The sequence below is a fragment of the Crocodylus siamensis genome, chromosome 3 (assembly GCF_052110815.1).
Source record: "Crocodylus siamensis isolate JL-2025a chromosome 3, ASM5211081v1, whole genome shotgun sequence".
Lineage (NCBI taxonomy): Eukaryota > Metazoa > Chordata > Crocodylia > Crocodylidae > Crocodylus > Crocodylus siamensis.
The window spans coordinates 132067204-132082771 of NC_143397.1; the positions used below are offsets into that span (position 1 = coordinate 132067204).

At 41.1% G+C, this 15568-nt stretch overlaps 1 protein-coding gene across 5 annotated transcripts in view; it reads left to right on the top strand.

Moving 5' to 3' along the window:
• Window positions 1-15568, top strand: part of PHACTR1 (phosphatase and actin regulator 1) — a 470686-nt gene that overhangs the window by 272485 nt on the left and 182633 nt on the right. For all 5 annotated transcript variants that reach the window (XM_090039210.1, XM_090039212.1, XM_090039208.1 and 2 more), the window contains one exon: window positions 7359-7523. In XM_090039210.1, coding sequence (XP_089895336.1) covers window positions 7359-7523 — 165 coding nt within the window. The remainder of the gene's footprint in view (window positions 1-7358; window positions 7524-15568) is intronic.

Here is a 15568-nt window from a genome sequence, read left to right on the forward strand (position 1 = left end):
TTCCTGAAACACAAGTAATTATAGGAGATAACACTATAAACTTATTAGGTGTTAATAAAATCATAGCCAAGGTCTCCTATTCGAGGAAAGCAAGGGTCTAATACTATAGATGATCCAGTTTAGATAAAAAAAAAGGTTTCAACACTAAGAACTTCTAACATGTATTGTAATGCTAGGAGATGTAAAAATGGGTGCAATTCAACCAAAACTCCAGCTCTGGTGATGTATGGAGCTGTTAGTTTTCAGGAGTTTGTGTCTACTTTAACATTTGGAACCTAGCAGCTGGACAGTTCAAGAGAAGTCTTGTGAGAAGGAGCTGCAGCAGGGCATGGCTGAAAGCTGAACTGAAGAACGAAGTGGAGTTAGATGTAGTCTGTAAATATGGCGCCAACTCAGTTTAGACCACTGCAGGTAAATAAAGAGGTGTAAATGGTCAAATGGATTTTAAAAACTTCAATACAATTACCTGAGATTTACACAGATATGTAACAGAAAGCAGAATTTGGTCTGTGGTCACTTCCCTGGAGAATTTAAAGTCTAGCTTTCCTACGAGGCAATGAAAATAAGCCACCTAATAAGATAACTGAATATTTATCAATAACAGGGTTTATCAACACAGTTAGAAAAAACTCAGGTGGGATGCCTGAAGAGTAATATGCTATTCGATTCATTAGGGTTGGGGCAGATGATCTGATAGAGGACTTCAATCCAATAGTGCTCACGCTTTTGGCCCCGAGGGCCAGATGAGTGACATGGGGATGGTCTGTGGGCCAGATCAAACCCAGTGTGCCAGGACTGGGCCCTAGGCATAGCACCATTTCCCCCTGTCGCCTGCCCCTGCACACTAGAATTGGGCCCTGGCATGCCTCAATTCTGGCACGTTCTCAGCCAGCCCTGCATGCTGGGATCAGGCACCCAATCCAGCACACAGGGCACAGGGCTCCCCAGAGGTCCAAAAATTTGGCAGGAGAGGAACAGTGCCACTGTTCCCTTACCACGTGTGTGGAGCCAAGCGGGCAGGTTCACGTGGCACTGTGGGCCAGATCTGGTCTGCGGGACCCAGGAGTTGAGCACCTCTGCTTCAATCCATTCGCTTATGATATAATTCTGCATACTTGTCATACAGGTCACTACATTATCTCAATTTTTCAGAGAGGTGAGGCCAATAAGTAATCAGAAGCTTTCACTGAAAGAGGCAGAAAACTCAGAACAAAGTGCAAGGTTGTTGGTCTTGTTTCCCCCTGGCCTGCACGTTTAACAGTCGTATAAGGAGCTGCTTTGAAAATGGCTCTGCCCTGACACTGCTGCTGAGTCCAACTGTGTACCACATGTGGTACATCTGTACTGTACTGCCAACCCCCAAAATTAAAAGATTGTGACTCATGGCCAAAAAAAAAAGTAAAGCAAGCAAAGCTAAGGAAACCATAATAAACCTGTGGTTCTTTTTATTGCCTACTAGTTTTTAATCCTTGTGGTATACTGTGACATTTTTCCCCCAAGCTTTTATGAGTAACCATGAGCCAAGAAACTTAATATTTTTTAATGAAAACTGAGTCTCATCTAATCTTTTGATGTGAATCTGTATGAAAAGCTACAAATATCTTGATACTCATGATCAAACTTTGCATGTTGTTTGTTATCACCCGACTGCCTGTGAAATGCTGTTGTATTTAGCATCACTGTTACTATTCCAAGGCATCAGTGGTGAGGAAGGCGGTGGAGGGATATGGATTACCCACCTGCCACAGTTGCATGTCTTCTTAGGAACCCCGAGGAACAGCTTTTCTACCAGATGTTGTCAAGCTCAGGCGTTGTTCAGTCCAATCAGTGTCTCTGTTCTCATGGCAGCATTCCAAGAAGAAAAGGGGCACAGAGCAAGCAAGTGCCATATATTATTAGTAAAAACATCTTCAATTTGTGATGTCAATGAATGAACAATATTTTAATACTGTGACTAAAAGGTCCCACCACACATGCACACATAGCAGTTGGCCAGTATCGAGGTAGCAACTGGTAAACACTGACCTGTTTTTCTCTTCTAAAGCAATAAATATGCAGGTCTCAGTTAGTTTATAGTCGGCAAAGCACCACCTTCTTTGGGAACAGCAAGGGTGTGAAAGCAGCCTACAGAGCCTGCTGTCAGCAGTGGGTGTCTCAGCCCACAGCCAGTCAATAATCATTAGGAACTGAAAAGGCAAAGGGAATGGGGCCAGCTGAGGCAAAAGAGATTACAGTAATGCAGGAGTACAGAAATATGGCTTTTATTCCTTTACAGCTATCAATTCTTGTTGTTTTATTAGGACTAAGCACACTACTGCAATTCATTCCTACCTTGTGATTTTTATGTTTATGGTTTGAGTTAGTAGTTCATTGGAAGTGTTTCTCCTGAAATAGGAGGGAAGTCCTTTAAAGAGAGGGGAGCAGGGGGTGGGAAAAGAGAGAAAGCGAAAGGGGGGTGATTTATATTATCTCCAAATTATGTTTGTTTGGAAAGGATGAAGGAAAAGATCACCTTTGTCCCCTTCCAGCTGATAGAATACAGCGCAGGACTCCGGGAACACAGTCCTTCATGGCCGTTTATAGATGTTATGTTTTTCTAGGTTTAATCACTATATACACGTGGATGTCTGTAGTCTGAACTAACATTAGGCCCACTTCAAATTCACTGATCCTCATTGAATGAGGATTAGAATTAATGCGGACTAAAGCGGCCCAAACCAGGCAATTTAAACTGTATTAATTAACAGGTATATATAGCAGATATCTAGGGCTTCCTGTTGCTCATGCTCACCACCAGGTGTAGCAAGTGAGTGCAGTTTTGTGGCCCTGATTGTGAGTGGTGAACAGAAGTGCGGAAATGCACGAAAACCTCCATAACTATCAATGACAGGTTTACTAACTCTTAATTCAAATTGAAATTTGATTTGAACTGTATGATGTGAATCAGTTGACATGGTTTAGAAAACAGTGAGCATGTCTACAAATGGCCCGTGAGACGAAATACTGAAATTCAGAGGAAGCCAGTCAGAATAAGGAAAGAGTTTTGACACCATTTCTTGCCCTTGGTGAACCCCATCTTTACTTTAGGTAAATTCCCTTTGACTTCAGTGATAGACCTGCCTTCGTAATACAGATCCTTAAGGTATGGCAGTGAAAGAAGTATCCTTGCAGCAGGGAAAACATCCCCTCTGTGAGAAGGGCTGTATATCAGGGTGCGAGGGGTTAATAAGGAAGATCGCTTCAGCTGGATCCAGATCTAGTAGTCGCCACAGCAAAAGCTTCCTTATAAAGAGAGACTACCATGTACTTTTTTAGCAGTAATAACAGCTCACTGAGGAAGCTGGGAGGGCAGAAAGACATATGGAAGTGATGTGTTTTTGTTTCCAACTTTGTTTATCAGAAAGATATGTATTTTCTGTGAGCTTTCCTACTTGGCCTGACTTGCGTAAGGTTGGTTCAGTGAACTGCTTTTATACACTACACAAGGAGTAGATAAACTTTTCCAGCTCCAAGCCAGAATGACCCACACCAGTCAGAGGAAGGCAAGTGCTAGGATCTGGCCACCTCCTTTCTTGGGGGCACAGGAAGAATGCCCATAGTTGGTACTTGTCCCCATAGCTAAAGCAGCTGAATGTTTTCAAAGTCCCACATCAGTGAGCCAGATCTAATAAATACATGGGCCTGATTCAGCCCATGGGCCATAGGTTGACAATCCCTGCTCTACATAGTCTCCAGTCAAGAGAGCAATGACTAAAAATGAGCCTAGCTTTTCTAATAGCAGCCCCCAAAAATGCAGCATTGAAATGTCTCAGGACATGCTTCTTTAGATGTGCCTTAGCTGTATGCATTTTAAAAGCACGGGTGAAAGGCAAAGTTGGGGGGAAAGGGAAGTGTCTTTTGATTCACTGTTTCCTGAATGGAGAGTGATGTGGTCTAAAAATCATGTTCTTCAGAGCTTGTCATCCTTGAACGAAGTCACAGGGGATACAAAGTCTTCTGGTTTCTTCTATTTTTTACTCTCACCAACTTGTTTAGCACAAGCAAACAATATCTAGCCTTGATTCAGCAATCCATACATCACAGTGGCCTCTCTGTGTGAGTATTTCTCTCGGCACCCAGTCCTGTGTACCTTCTTATGAATGAAAGCTTTGACCTGGTTACCTTTCTTTCCCTCCCTTTACCACAAAGCAAGCATTCTCATAAATGTCTTTCCCTCTCCCTAAGGACTGAGGTAGATTACTTTGCTCTTCTGTTTTTCTGCTTCTTCAGCAAAGTGCAGTGAGTCTTCCAAGTACAATTTTTGCCCACTTAAGCTTTTGTTATAATCACACAGTGGTGTAATGAGGAGCAGATTTAAACACATAGACTATTTTTATGCTTGCTGAGATTTTAAAAAAATTAACAACTGGTTGTAAACTAAACTGATTAAATATCCATGATTTGGTGGCCCAAATAAAGCTTTTAGAAATGTAGAGCAGAGTTACAAATGGATTAGAAATGGGAGAACATTACCATGTTCAAAGTCATGTGAACCTTTCAAACTATTTTGGGGACTTGAAAAGCTAGTTCAAGTCTGTAAGTTATTTTTCCTGTAATTTAAAATGCCTCTGGGTGTATGTTTTTCAAGATTGTTTCAATTAATCAAGGGAGAAAAACAGAAAAGCATGTGTTTGCAGCTAAAAGGAAAGTTGTTCTGCATGTTGAGAATAGAAAAACATCCACCCACCCACCCACCCACATCTTCAAAATATCTATGCTGGCACAAGTGGGTAGTCTCTGCCCATATAATATAGTTATGGTAGCATTACCTATTCTTAAGGTTGCCTGACGTTTTTCATTTATAAGATCCTGTTTTCAGTTTTTTATAACTTTTGGCAAATTTTAACTGTTTGAGTTGAAACTTTCCATGCTGGCTATTTGTCTCTAGCTGAATTGTTTTTTCTTTGGAAAGCTGTAAGCAAAAACAAGGTCAGCAGTTTCTGAGAATGTAATCTTACAAGAAAATGTGTTATGTTGCCTTCTTACAATTAAAAACCTTACGATTATTTCAATGAGAAGCTCTAGTACCCATGTGCTTTGGAGCAAGGTTTGAAAATTTGGCAGGGCAGTTGTTCTGGTGTCAGGGATACATGCCTTTTGCTATTCCCATTAGAAATGGATCCAATTTGGGAAGTTAAAAACCTCTGAAAATTCTCCTTTTGCAGGTGCTCAGTTTAGACTTATTAGAATCACGAATTTCTGAATCTTCTGTCAACTCTGATCAGGCTTCATTCTGTCACAGCAGGGACACGCTGACTGGTTTATGTCTGTACTGTTCCTATCAAGGAACTGCGTACAGTCTAGCCTAGAGCTGCACATATGAGCAGAACTTTCCCTTCAGATGCTGCCCAGAGCTTTTTGGGACCATTGTACAATACTACCAGATACAGGAAAAGAGTGTAGGGACTGTCTCTCCTGTGCTGTTAGTGACCTACCCATTCTGACATGCTAGTAGGTTGGAAAAGGAAACAGCTTGATATATGCAGAGAGACAAGGGCTAGACTAGGGAGAAGAGTGGAAGGCAGGAAAGGAGACGTAGGAAAAGGCTGGGATAAGTTGCTGGGAAGGCAGCCTTGGGATTAGCTAGGGGAGGAACCCAGAGACTATGACCTGGAGATGGCAGGGAGACAGAGTGGATTTGGCATGGGGATTAATGGAAGACCTGCACTTGTTCTGCAAAAAGACTGGGAGTGGGAGCTAGTGGGTGGAGAGGGAGAAAGCAGATTGAGCCACCCTTAAATTGCAGTTGAGGCAGAATTGGTCTCTGGCTGATTCTGGAATAATGGGGGTATCATGGAGATGCAAAAACAGGTTCTTTCCTACCCACCATAGGCTGAACAAACTCTGCCGGACTGGGGAACCTGGATCGTAGTTTGGTACTTAATAAACCTGCTGTTTCTTGTGTCTTTATACCACTACTTACAAACTGAGAGATAGCAACCTAGGATTTTGCCTGGTGCCTGCATTGTATACAACAGACCCTACTACCATAAAGGAAAGGCCTAGCTCTGGTCTTTTCACAGAGGTACCATATAACCTTGGAGAGATGTAGCAGGAAGTAACCACACAGAAAAATAGCAGGGAGGTTGGGAAACAGTGATCTCTTTTCCCGTGGTTGGTTGTTTTTGTTGGTGGTGTTTTTGTTTTTTGGTTTTGGTTTTGTTTTGGGGGGGTTTTTGCAGATAGGCCACTTGATTACAATTTACCCTGCAATGGGTAAATCTGTTATTTACAACAAGCCTGAATCTACCCCTACTTGTACTTTGGCAAAGTTTACATCTGATCTTTGTGGTTCAGTTCCATCTCTCATTTTAGCAAAATACTGATAATTTGTCCCAAGTTATTACTGATCAAAAATGCCAGTGCAAGCTTTGCCCATTAACAGGACATCATACCAACAGCTAGTAGTGCATGAAAAATATCTCCAGATTTTGCAAGTCCTATTAATCTTTTTTATATAAGCAACAGAATATCATTGCATGAGCAGCGGGCAATGTTCTACTTGCATGTGTATGAAGCAGGTGAGATTTAAAGGCTTATTTTTTTGGATATTGACTGAATAGCAGCTAGCAAAACAGGGACTACAAGTCTATTCTAAAACTTCTCTAACTTTGAATTTCCAAGTAGGGTTACAATTGTCACCAACTTTGTTTTGATACTTAGAGGTTGGTTAGGTGTCACAATCTTTATACTGAAAAATTCAAATATTGTGGAGCTCTGCTGAATTCCAGTGTTCCAGGGGTGCAAGAGAGCCATGGCAGGAAAGGAGAATAAGTGGGAAGGAAGATAAGCTTGGAGGGAGCTCTGTGATTAGAGAAACCAGTCCTCTACCAACACAAGTAGTCACATCTGTATGCTTTTCTTATATTGATTGTGGTTAGCTGAAAAAATAATAGTAGCTAAGGGTTTTTCAGTTCTTAGTACTCACAAAATAGTCACCTAAATAATCTGTCTTTCCTGGTGAAGAACTGCAATATTTCTCTTACAGTATTTTTCCATCACTTTCTTCCCCTCCTCCATGAGCATCAAACGCCGTATGAAAGCACCACTACAAAATACCTAGTACTTCTGTAATCCCCCTGGGTAAAATCTCTTTCAGGATTCTTCATCAACAGCAGCTGTTTGATGGACTACCCAATGCACATACAACTACTCAGGAGTGATGTGTTAAGCTTTATCATTTTGCTAATATATAGAGACAGAAAACTGAAACCTCTGTCATATATTTTTCTTCTGTTTGACTGTCTGTGTGGTTCTACAAGAAGTTATTATTAAAACATTCAATTTTTCTTCCTCTTTTTTTTCTGGGTGAAAAATAGCTGAGGAAGTGGAAAGACTGGCTGCAATGCGTTCAGACTCTCTAGTACCAGGAACCCACACACCTCCAATCAGGAGAAGAAGCAAATTTGCCACTCTAGGAAGGATTTTCAAACCCTGGAAATGGAGGAAGAAGAAGAGTGAAAAATTCAAACATACATCAGCAGGTAATAAGCATCCTTTGGCTGTTCTTCAATGGTGGGCTCAATGAGTTAAAAAGGAAATAGATATTCATTAGCAAATTATATAATCCCAAATTATGGTTGAATTTACTGTTATAATAGACTTGTTGGAAATGTCACCCAGCTTCTGAAAGATGCTTAACTTTTTGTTGCTGGTTTGTTTGTTTGTTTATTTTTGTGATGTTTTAAAGGCTGATGGAACAATTCGTGAAGTCTCCCTGCTGCTTGTCATCAAGCAAAACTTGCCATTGCTAAGTACACAACTTCCTCTATTAGTAAAGTTCATCACAGTGAAGTAACCCAAATAAAGTCTTGTTTCTCACAGGACAGAAGCCAACATGCAGGGTATACATGCAGCCGGTTAAATAAAAGGACAAACTCAGTGAAGAATGCAATTATTTTCAAACTTCTAAAAAAGTTTTTATGAACAAGGAAGAATAAAAGTGAAAGTGAAAAAAGCAGATGACATTTTGCTTTAATGCAAATTAAATACTTTTAAATTCTTTATTCCAGTGGGCTGGAGTGACCAGCAGCCCATCTGTAATGTATGAAGATCTCTTTTCTGCATACCCTTTTCAGATTCTGAGTCTTAGAGTATTTTTTAAAATTGTATTGAAAAGCAGGAAACAAAACCATATGTGTATACTGGAAATAAGGTTGAGCCAAAACCCTAGAGGTAAACACTTGTCAGCCTAGGGAGTTTGTATCTGTATTTGCTCTTGATCTCTTCTCTGTTATATATCCAGAGACCTCTTCCCTGCAGCCCACACAGAGATTGATAATATGTGACTGGACATGTTTCTGCAGATCTTGATCTTGGATTGGCAAAACAAGAATTCTCACTGCCGACCTCTTTATGATGGTAGAATCAGACACACAACACTGTGAAGCTTGCAACTTTTAAGTGCCAGCAGAGATTTGGAATAGAACCAAGGTTGCCAACCTTCTGTAAATTTACAGCTAATCTGTAAAAGAAGGGGTTAAAAACACTGGTACAGAAAGTCTATAAAAATATTTTGATATCCATAAAATTTATGGACACATGGAAACCCTGCTGCTGCCCAGCAGGGCCTTTAGAAAGCAGAAACGCTTGGAAATTGCACGCATGGAGTCAAGCTTCTTTCTTGCTTGCTCTTAGTGGGAGGGGGCAGGCAAGGGAAAGTCTGCCTTGCAGAAAGCACATCTGAACACGTGGGGCATGGCATAGAGCAGGGGTGGGCAAAATGCAGCCTGGATGCCGGATGCAGCCCGCCAGGCCATTCTGTCCGGCCTGTGGGGCCCCTAAAAAATCGGGAAAATTAATATTTATCTGCCCCTGGCTGCTTGTCATACAGCCCACGATGGCTTGCCAAAACTCAGTAAGCGGCCCTCTGCCCACAATAATTGCCTGCCCCTGGTACAGAATGTCCCCATCCTGTACTCAAGATCCCTCTTCCCTTTTGTCCAGATTTTGGAGCACATGTCCCCCCTGAGTCCCCTGGGTTTGGCGCAAGTAGCACAGAGCTGGCTGGGGGGAGGACTGAGGTGCCCTGGGGACTGGACACAAAAAGCCCACCAGCATAGTCCAGGAGAAGTGATGCTGCAGGGACAGAGAACAGACCCTGGAACCCAAACTGTGGTGGGGAGATCAGGGTGCTGCAGGGTAGGGTTGCCCTCAAAGTAGTGAGTCTTGGCCCTCACTCAAACCTAGCCCCATTACATGAACCTCCTGCAGGGCACCCCAAGCCTCAGCTACCCCCATCAGGGCTCTGTCTGGAGCTGGACTCAGGCACTAGCTTGCCTTGTGGCAGACAAGAGCTGCCTGCACCCCAGAGAGATATGGCTTCTTCCCCTGGTCCACACACATCACAGATGCTCCAGGGAAGTCCAAGGTGCAGGGGCTGTGTAGACTACAACTGCTGGAAAGGCACAAAGCCAGCCAGCAGGACTGCTGGGTTCCTTTCACACCAGCCTCCTTGGGGACCCCTCCAATACATCCCGTCTGGGGAAGAGAGCCAAATCCCTTCATGGATTCACTGTGTGTGTATGTGAGAGAGAGAGCAGTCATTTGCATTACATTTATGCAACATTATGTCAGTAAACATTTTTCATTGTCTATAAGAAGTTTGCAGATTATCATTAAAAAAGTTCTTGGGTTGGCAAGTTCTCGGGGTTGTTTACAATGCAAAACTTGTAGTGTAGACAAGAATTTGTCCCTTGATCCTACTGGTCCATACTTGTACAACAAAAGTCTCTTACTTAAGTGGAAATTCTTTTAGGAATGCAAGTACATTTTTGCATGGTTAGAGGCTAAATCTACTCTTCAACTCTGGCTTTATAACTGATGTCTGGTCAGGTAGGCAAAGACAAGTGAACTGGAATAAGTGGCTGTTACCTTGAGTGACTGTGTTATTTTTTGGCTTGACAGCTGAGAAGTTTTCGTATCAAGATGACATGATTTTTTGCAGAAAAAAATGGCCTGTCCTTCATGTTGTGTATCGGTTGTTATTGTAGTGCAGTACCTGTAGTAGCACAGTTTCTGTGAGAATCACATAGCTCTTCATGCAGGCTAGCTTCCAACTAACTCCTGCAGCTAGGGCTAGCTGGGTAGACATGTTCACACATTGGTCAGCACAGGCTAAAGAAAACAGTGGAGTGTTTACCCAATGTGTCCCATTTCTTGACTGAGTTTTGCAACCTGCTGTCAGTTATGTGCTGCCACAGGCAGCTTTTAAAGGTAGCTTGGCCATGTTGACACAAACTAGGGTTCTTTCTTACATATGACCTATCTGATGGACATCATAGACTGAGTATAAAAGGGCACACATTTTATGATTATCTTGTATTGTAAGCATAAATGTCATCTTGTTCCAAACTTTGGATCCAGATCAATGGTTTCAGTCTGGAATTGGCCTAGCAGCATCTCTAGATATATGAGTAGTTTAAGGGGATTTTCAAAACAATGTATGGAAAGGATTAGTCAAAAATGCAGTTGTTCTCAGAGCATTTTTTTCCAATGGCAGAGTTATAAATCCCTTAGCAGTAGTGAATTTTAATAGACACTCCATGGCAGGCTCTTAACTCAACAATACAACCAGACTACACCATAAGCATCTATTAGTAAAAGCATACTAGACAGTTATTAAATTTAATTAAATTCAATCACATTTTCATTTATGATACAATTAATGTTTTAAAAGACAGTTTCTTATCTAGAGCTCCTTTTTTTCCCTTAATTACCATAAGGGATTGAGGACCCTTGGAAGCAATGAGCAACCTAATAATATTGACAGAAATAGCTATGGGAGCATAATAAAACTTCTAAATGGCAAGACTGCATCTCTTGATGGGGCCGTTCCTTTTATCTCAGTGATTCTCAACCTCATTAGGCTCAAGATACCCCTTGTTAGCCTCAAGGAACCCTTTGAAAAATGCCCTCTTAGGGCACCTAAGATGTCTGGGGGCATTTGATGCCATAGCCCTGGCATCTGGGGGCACCCTCTGGCAGGGCTGGGGGGGCAGGCAGGTGTGGGTGAGGAGTGAGGGGCACTTGGAGGGAGTGAGAGGCCATGCTGAAGCAATGGAGTCATAAATGGGGTCATGCTGAGGAAGAGGTTCGAAAGCACTGGTCTAGGCATAAAGGACATTTTTACATGTGCTCTGGGATGCGGCACGAGGTGTTTTAATTAGTGAGCTTTCCTAATTAAAAGCACCCATGCATCATGTGTATCGGTGTCCCTGCATGCCCCCATACTGAAAAAATGGCGGCAGGGCACTTTGAACTAAAGCTCAACGAACGTGTTTTATTTCGAAGTGTTCCACCACCATTTTTTCACTGTAAGTATGTACAGGGACACTGGTACATGTGACATGGAAGGCTGCCAAAGCACATCAATTTCTGTGCTCCAGCACACTGAATTAATTGAATCTGCTCTGACATACTGGATTTCCAAAGTTTTCTAAAGATTTTAAAGAGTCTATATAAAACTCCTAACCTGTTTGACACTGGGTGATAGTTGGACAATATAAGCCATGATTCTGCGGCTGTATCTCTCTGGAGTGCAGGAGTCAAATGTGTAGAATTAAAATATAGACAACCTGGGCACATCTACTTGTGTACTGTAAAGTGTCACAAAAACGTGCTTTTTAGCTAATGCACATTAAAATAGGCTAATGTGCCTTTTTCTGTGCCTAATGTGCATTACCTAAAGCACATTAATGAACATGTAGACATGCCCACTAAGGCTGTCTTTCAGCTAATCCAGGACTGAGGCTTTAAAAACTGATTGAAAATCTTAGCCCAGATTTCCTGAAGTGGCCTCTGCTTGTAGATGCATAGCAGTAGAACTGATTTTCAAAGATACTGCATAGAGATAGCCTTTCTTTCTTTCTTTTTTCTTTTTTTTTTACCAAAAAGCAAATTCAGAAACAAAAGGGCAGTTTTGGTTGAACCAAAATTATTTGTGAATTTAGATTTAATTTGGCACCTAACTCTAATGGCTGTTTCTGAAAACTTGATCCATTGTCTTTCAGTAGAGTGAACAAGGACAGGCTGGAGAGCTCTCATTTCTTTAACTGGGTTGGACCATAGGTTTCACAAGGGTCACTTTCAGCCATGCAAACAGAGTAGCATCCAAAAATGTACTGAAAAATTGCTTGGCAAGACTGAGCAGAAGTTGGATCTTTTCAATCTCTTATGTCTGTGTTGCTGGAATTACAAATTATGCATTATTTTTAGATTTGGTATTTTAAATGGACTAAAATCTCAGAAGTACTAAATTATATTCAGAAGATGCAGCTATGCTTCTTACTCAGAAGGCAATTGTAAGCATTTGTCTATTTTTACACATGCTTTGCTAAATGGGAGTTTCTGAAGAAAATGGATGTTTATTCCACTGTATAGCAGAATCTTTGTGTATTCTTGAAATCTGGTACATGACATATTTCTAGTCTTTAAGCTTAGCTAGACTGAAAAGGCTTTTTGAGGCTATATTCATCCCTTTGCCAGCATTACACATGCTTTAATGGAACATTTGTGAAAAGGGCCCTTAAATATGTCCCATCTTACAGGAAAGGAATGTTTAATAAGGCTGTTTGGTTTTTATGCTAATTACTCTTCCAGCTGCTGTGAAGATTATATGAAACCACCCCAAACTATAGTACCGCAGCATAATTCTGCATTAATGTATTCTTGCAAAAATAACGTCATAATACAATTAATCTATTAGAGAATTTACAGTGTGTTCCAATGCTTAAAAAAATAAATGCAGTGAAATGCACTGTTAATACCATACTCCTTTACCTTTTATGAGGGCTGGAACACCACAAGTTAGAGATATTTGGAGAAGCATTTTACCAACAAAATTAGAAATAATAAAATCTTTGGTTTTGAGGATATTAACTTCTGAAAAAGCTGATCCTGTCTGATCTGAAAAAGTGGTCTGCAGCCTCAGCTACTATCACAGTAACATAAGTATAGACAACCCCCATGACAACAGACAGCTACTTAAAGGCTGGCTTCTATAGAGTTTAATTTTATTTTTAGATTCCCCTTGAAGTGTGGAAGCTAATAACCCTGTTTCCTAAACTAGTGTCTTTCCTTCATGTTCTCACTGTTTTTCTACCTTTTTATAGAAGTGGATAAAGATATCATTATAGATGGGACCAACCAACCTGTTTTAAGGCCAGGAGACAGAAGAACAGGGTACAGGGCATCCAAATGTAGCCCAAGAGCCAGATGTAGCCAAGAGACTCCTGCAAGAGGGTGACCATGGGCAACTCTTCCTATTCTTACATGCTGGGCACATCTGTATAAGATGCTTTACTGCACAACAGAGTAATTTGCTGCAAATTAAAGTGTCACTGTCTACACATGCATGACAGTTAGGGCACAGTAGACTAATTTACTGTGCTGCTGGATAGTCCTGTCAGATACAAGTGGTATCAGGCAGTGCAGTAAATAACTGCTCTTAAGTGCATGTGTAGACAGTGATGTTGGAATTAGTTTACTCCAGCTTAGATTGAGCCAGAGTATATTCAGTTGCATTAATTGCATGTGTAGACATGCCCAGAGGGCAATACTGACTGGTTACAGGTCTTCATTCCTGGCAAAAATCATACAGTTTGATTTCTACTATTCTAGCAAAGAAAAAATACTAGAAACAAGTATAATAGAAACAGGTATTAAAATTGTATGAATTTGTGTATCTATATATATGCATTTGTGTGTCTCAGATTTTGGCAAACTTCAGTCCTTTGTTGTACAGAATTTGAGTACTTCTGCTGCAAGAGACATAAATCCCCAGTGTACCGCCATTGGATTTATTGCAGTTATACCAGAGATGAACTTGACCCTTTGAATTCTAGAGCAATAAAGTATAAAACCTACTACACCTTTCAAATGGCACTGTAGTATAACCTTCATACAGGAAAATTGTTGGATGTGTTCACTGAAAATTGATGTTGAAGGGGTTTTATTTCTATTTCAGTATCATACTCTCAATCTGTATTTCCTACAGCAGGATAAATGAAGCAGGAATCCCTCAGGCCAGAATGGAAGTACACTGAATGAGTGCTGTTCCAGCAGTGACCTGCTTCATATCTGACCTATATTTTGATTGGGCTACTGATTATTGCACTAATGTAAGCACATCGTTCAATTACTCTAGTTTTATGGGTTGTTGTAATGATTTTAGAGATTGCCCTATATTTGGTTATCTCTGAATCATGCTAAAAAGACATATATCAAATGAATAGCATACTGTCAGTGTGAATCAGGATCCCATTGGTAATGACCTGTAAATACAAGTACTAATAACAACTAGCTTCATTGGTTCATTTGAGGACTGTTGGATGGAGAATTGCAAACTTATCTGAATAGATGGTTGTTTTGAGGCATAAATTGTGACCAGAAAGTGACTAGGAATTACTCTGTTAACTAAGGTATAAAACTGACCGTGAGTTAAAATCAAGTATTGCCTGATGTACAACAATGTTTCTCTTTCTAAGAAGCTTATTCTACAGAGGAACACTCAGAGAAGTTCACCTAAATGAACTAAAGCTGTGACATTAAAGTGAGTTAGTTAAACCATATGGGCTAGGGACAGATATTACACATAAACCAGTTTAAATTATCAGAAACTGTTTTAAACCTGTAACAGAACAGATGTTCAGTGCACATAAACCAGTCTGAAAATGGCTGAAACTGGTTTGAGATAAACCTGGCTGAATGTAGTATCAGACTTAACTGATTTGGGTGAAACCAGTATATGTAATGTCCGTCCCAGATCCCTGGCTGGCTTAAGATAAACCAGACTTCCCCAGCATCCTGGCATGCAATCTGGACTGGGCAGGGCTCTCTGCTCCACAACAGGGCTGGCCTCTCCCCTCTGTTCCCTGTCTGGAGCTCTGGCTCCCTTCCCACCCCCTCATCACTCCCTACGAAGCAAGACTTCTCCTCTCCCCCTCTGCCTTGGTGAGAGGTGTCTATGTACTAGCTATCAGATGACATGCTGGCTAGGGTCAGTGCTGTGGCAGCCAGAACAAAGGTAGAATCAACAGGTAGCTAGTCCATCTGTTGTTTACTTAATGGGGTGATAAACACTGAGTTAGGGGTGATAAACACTGTTATCTATTTCCTGCTGGGCTACTCAGAGCATCCTGCCCACAGGCCCCTCATTTTACCACTATAGAAGGGAAGGCAGGGCTGCTCAAGTGCCCCCCAGCTTCTAGTCTGAGCCATTGCAGGCATGTGCCTGCATTTTTTTAGTCCATAGGGGATGTCTGTGTGGTTACAAATAGGTTTAGCCTCACCAGGTTACACTAACCTGAAAAGATTGAATCAATTCAGGCTCAGGCTTTTTGAATGTCCATCCCTAGTTGTGAAGAGTGTGGACACTCTTATTCACTTCATAAACTCAGTTGTTTTATCTTAATTCCTTAAATTACTGCCACTTTAATTCTGAATGCAATTGAACTGATCTCCATTAAATATATAGCTTTTAACTGAAAATTAGAGGTAGATTTTAAGGACTAACTTTGATGAGAACTGC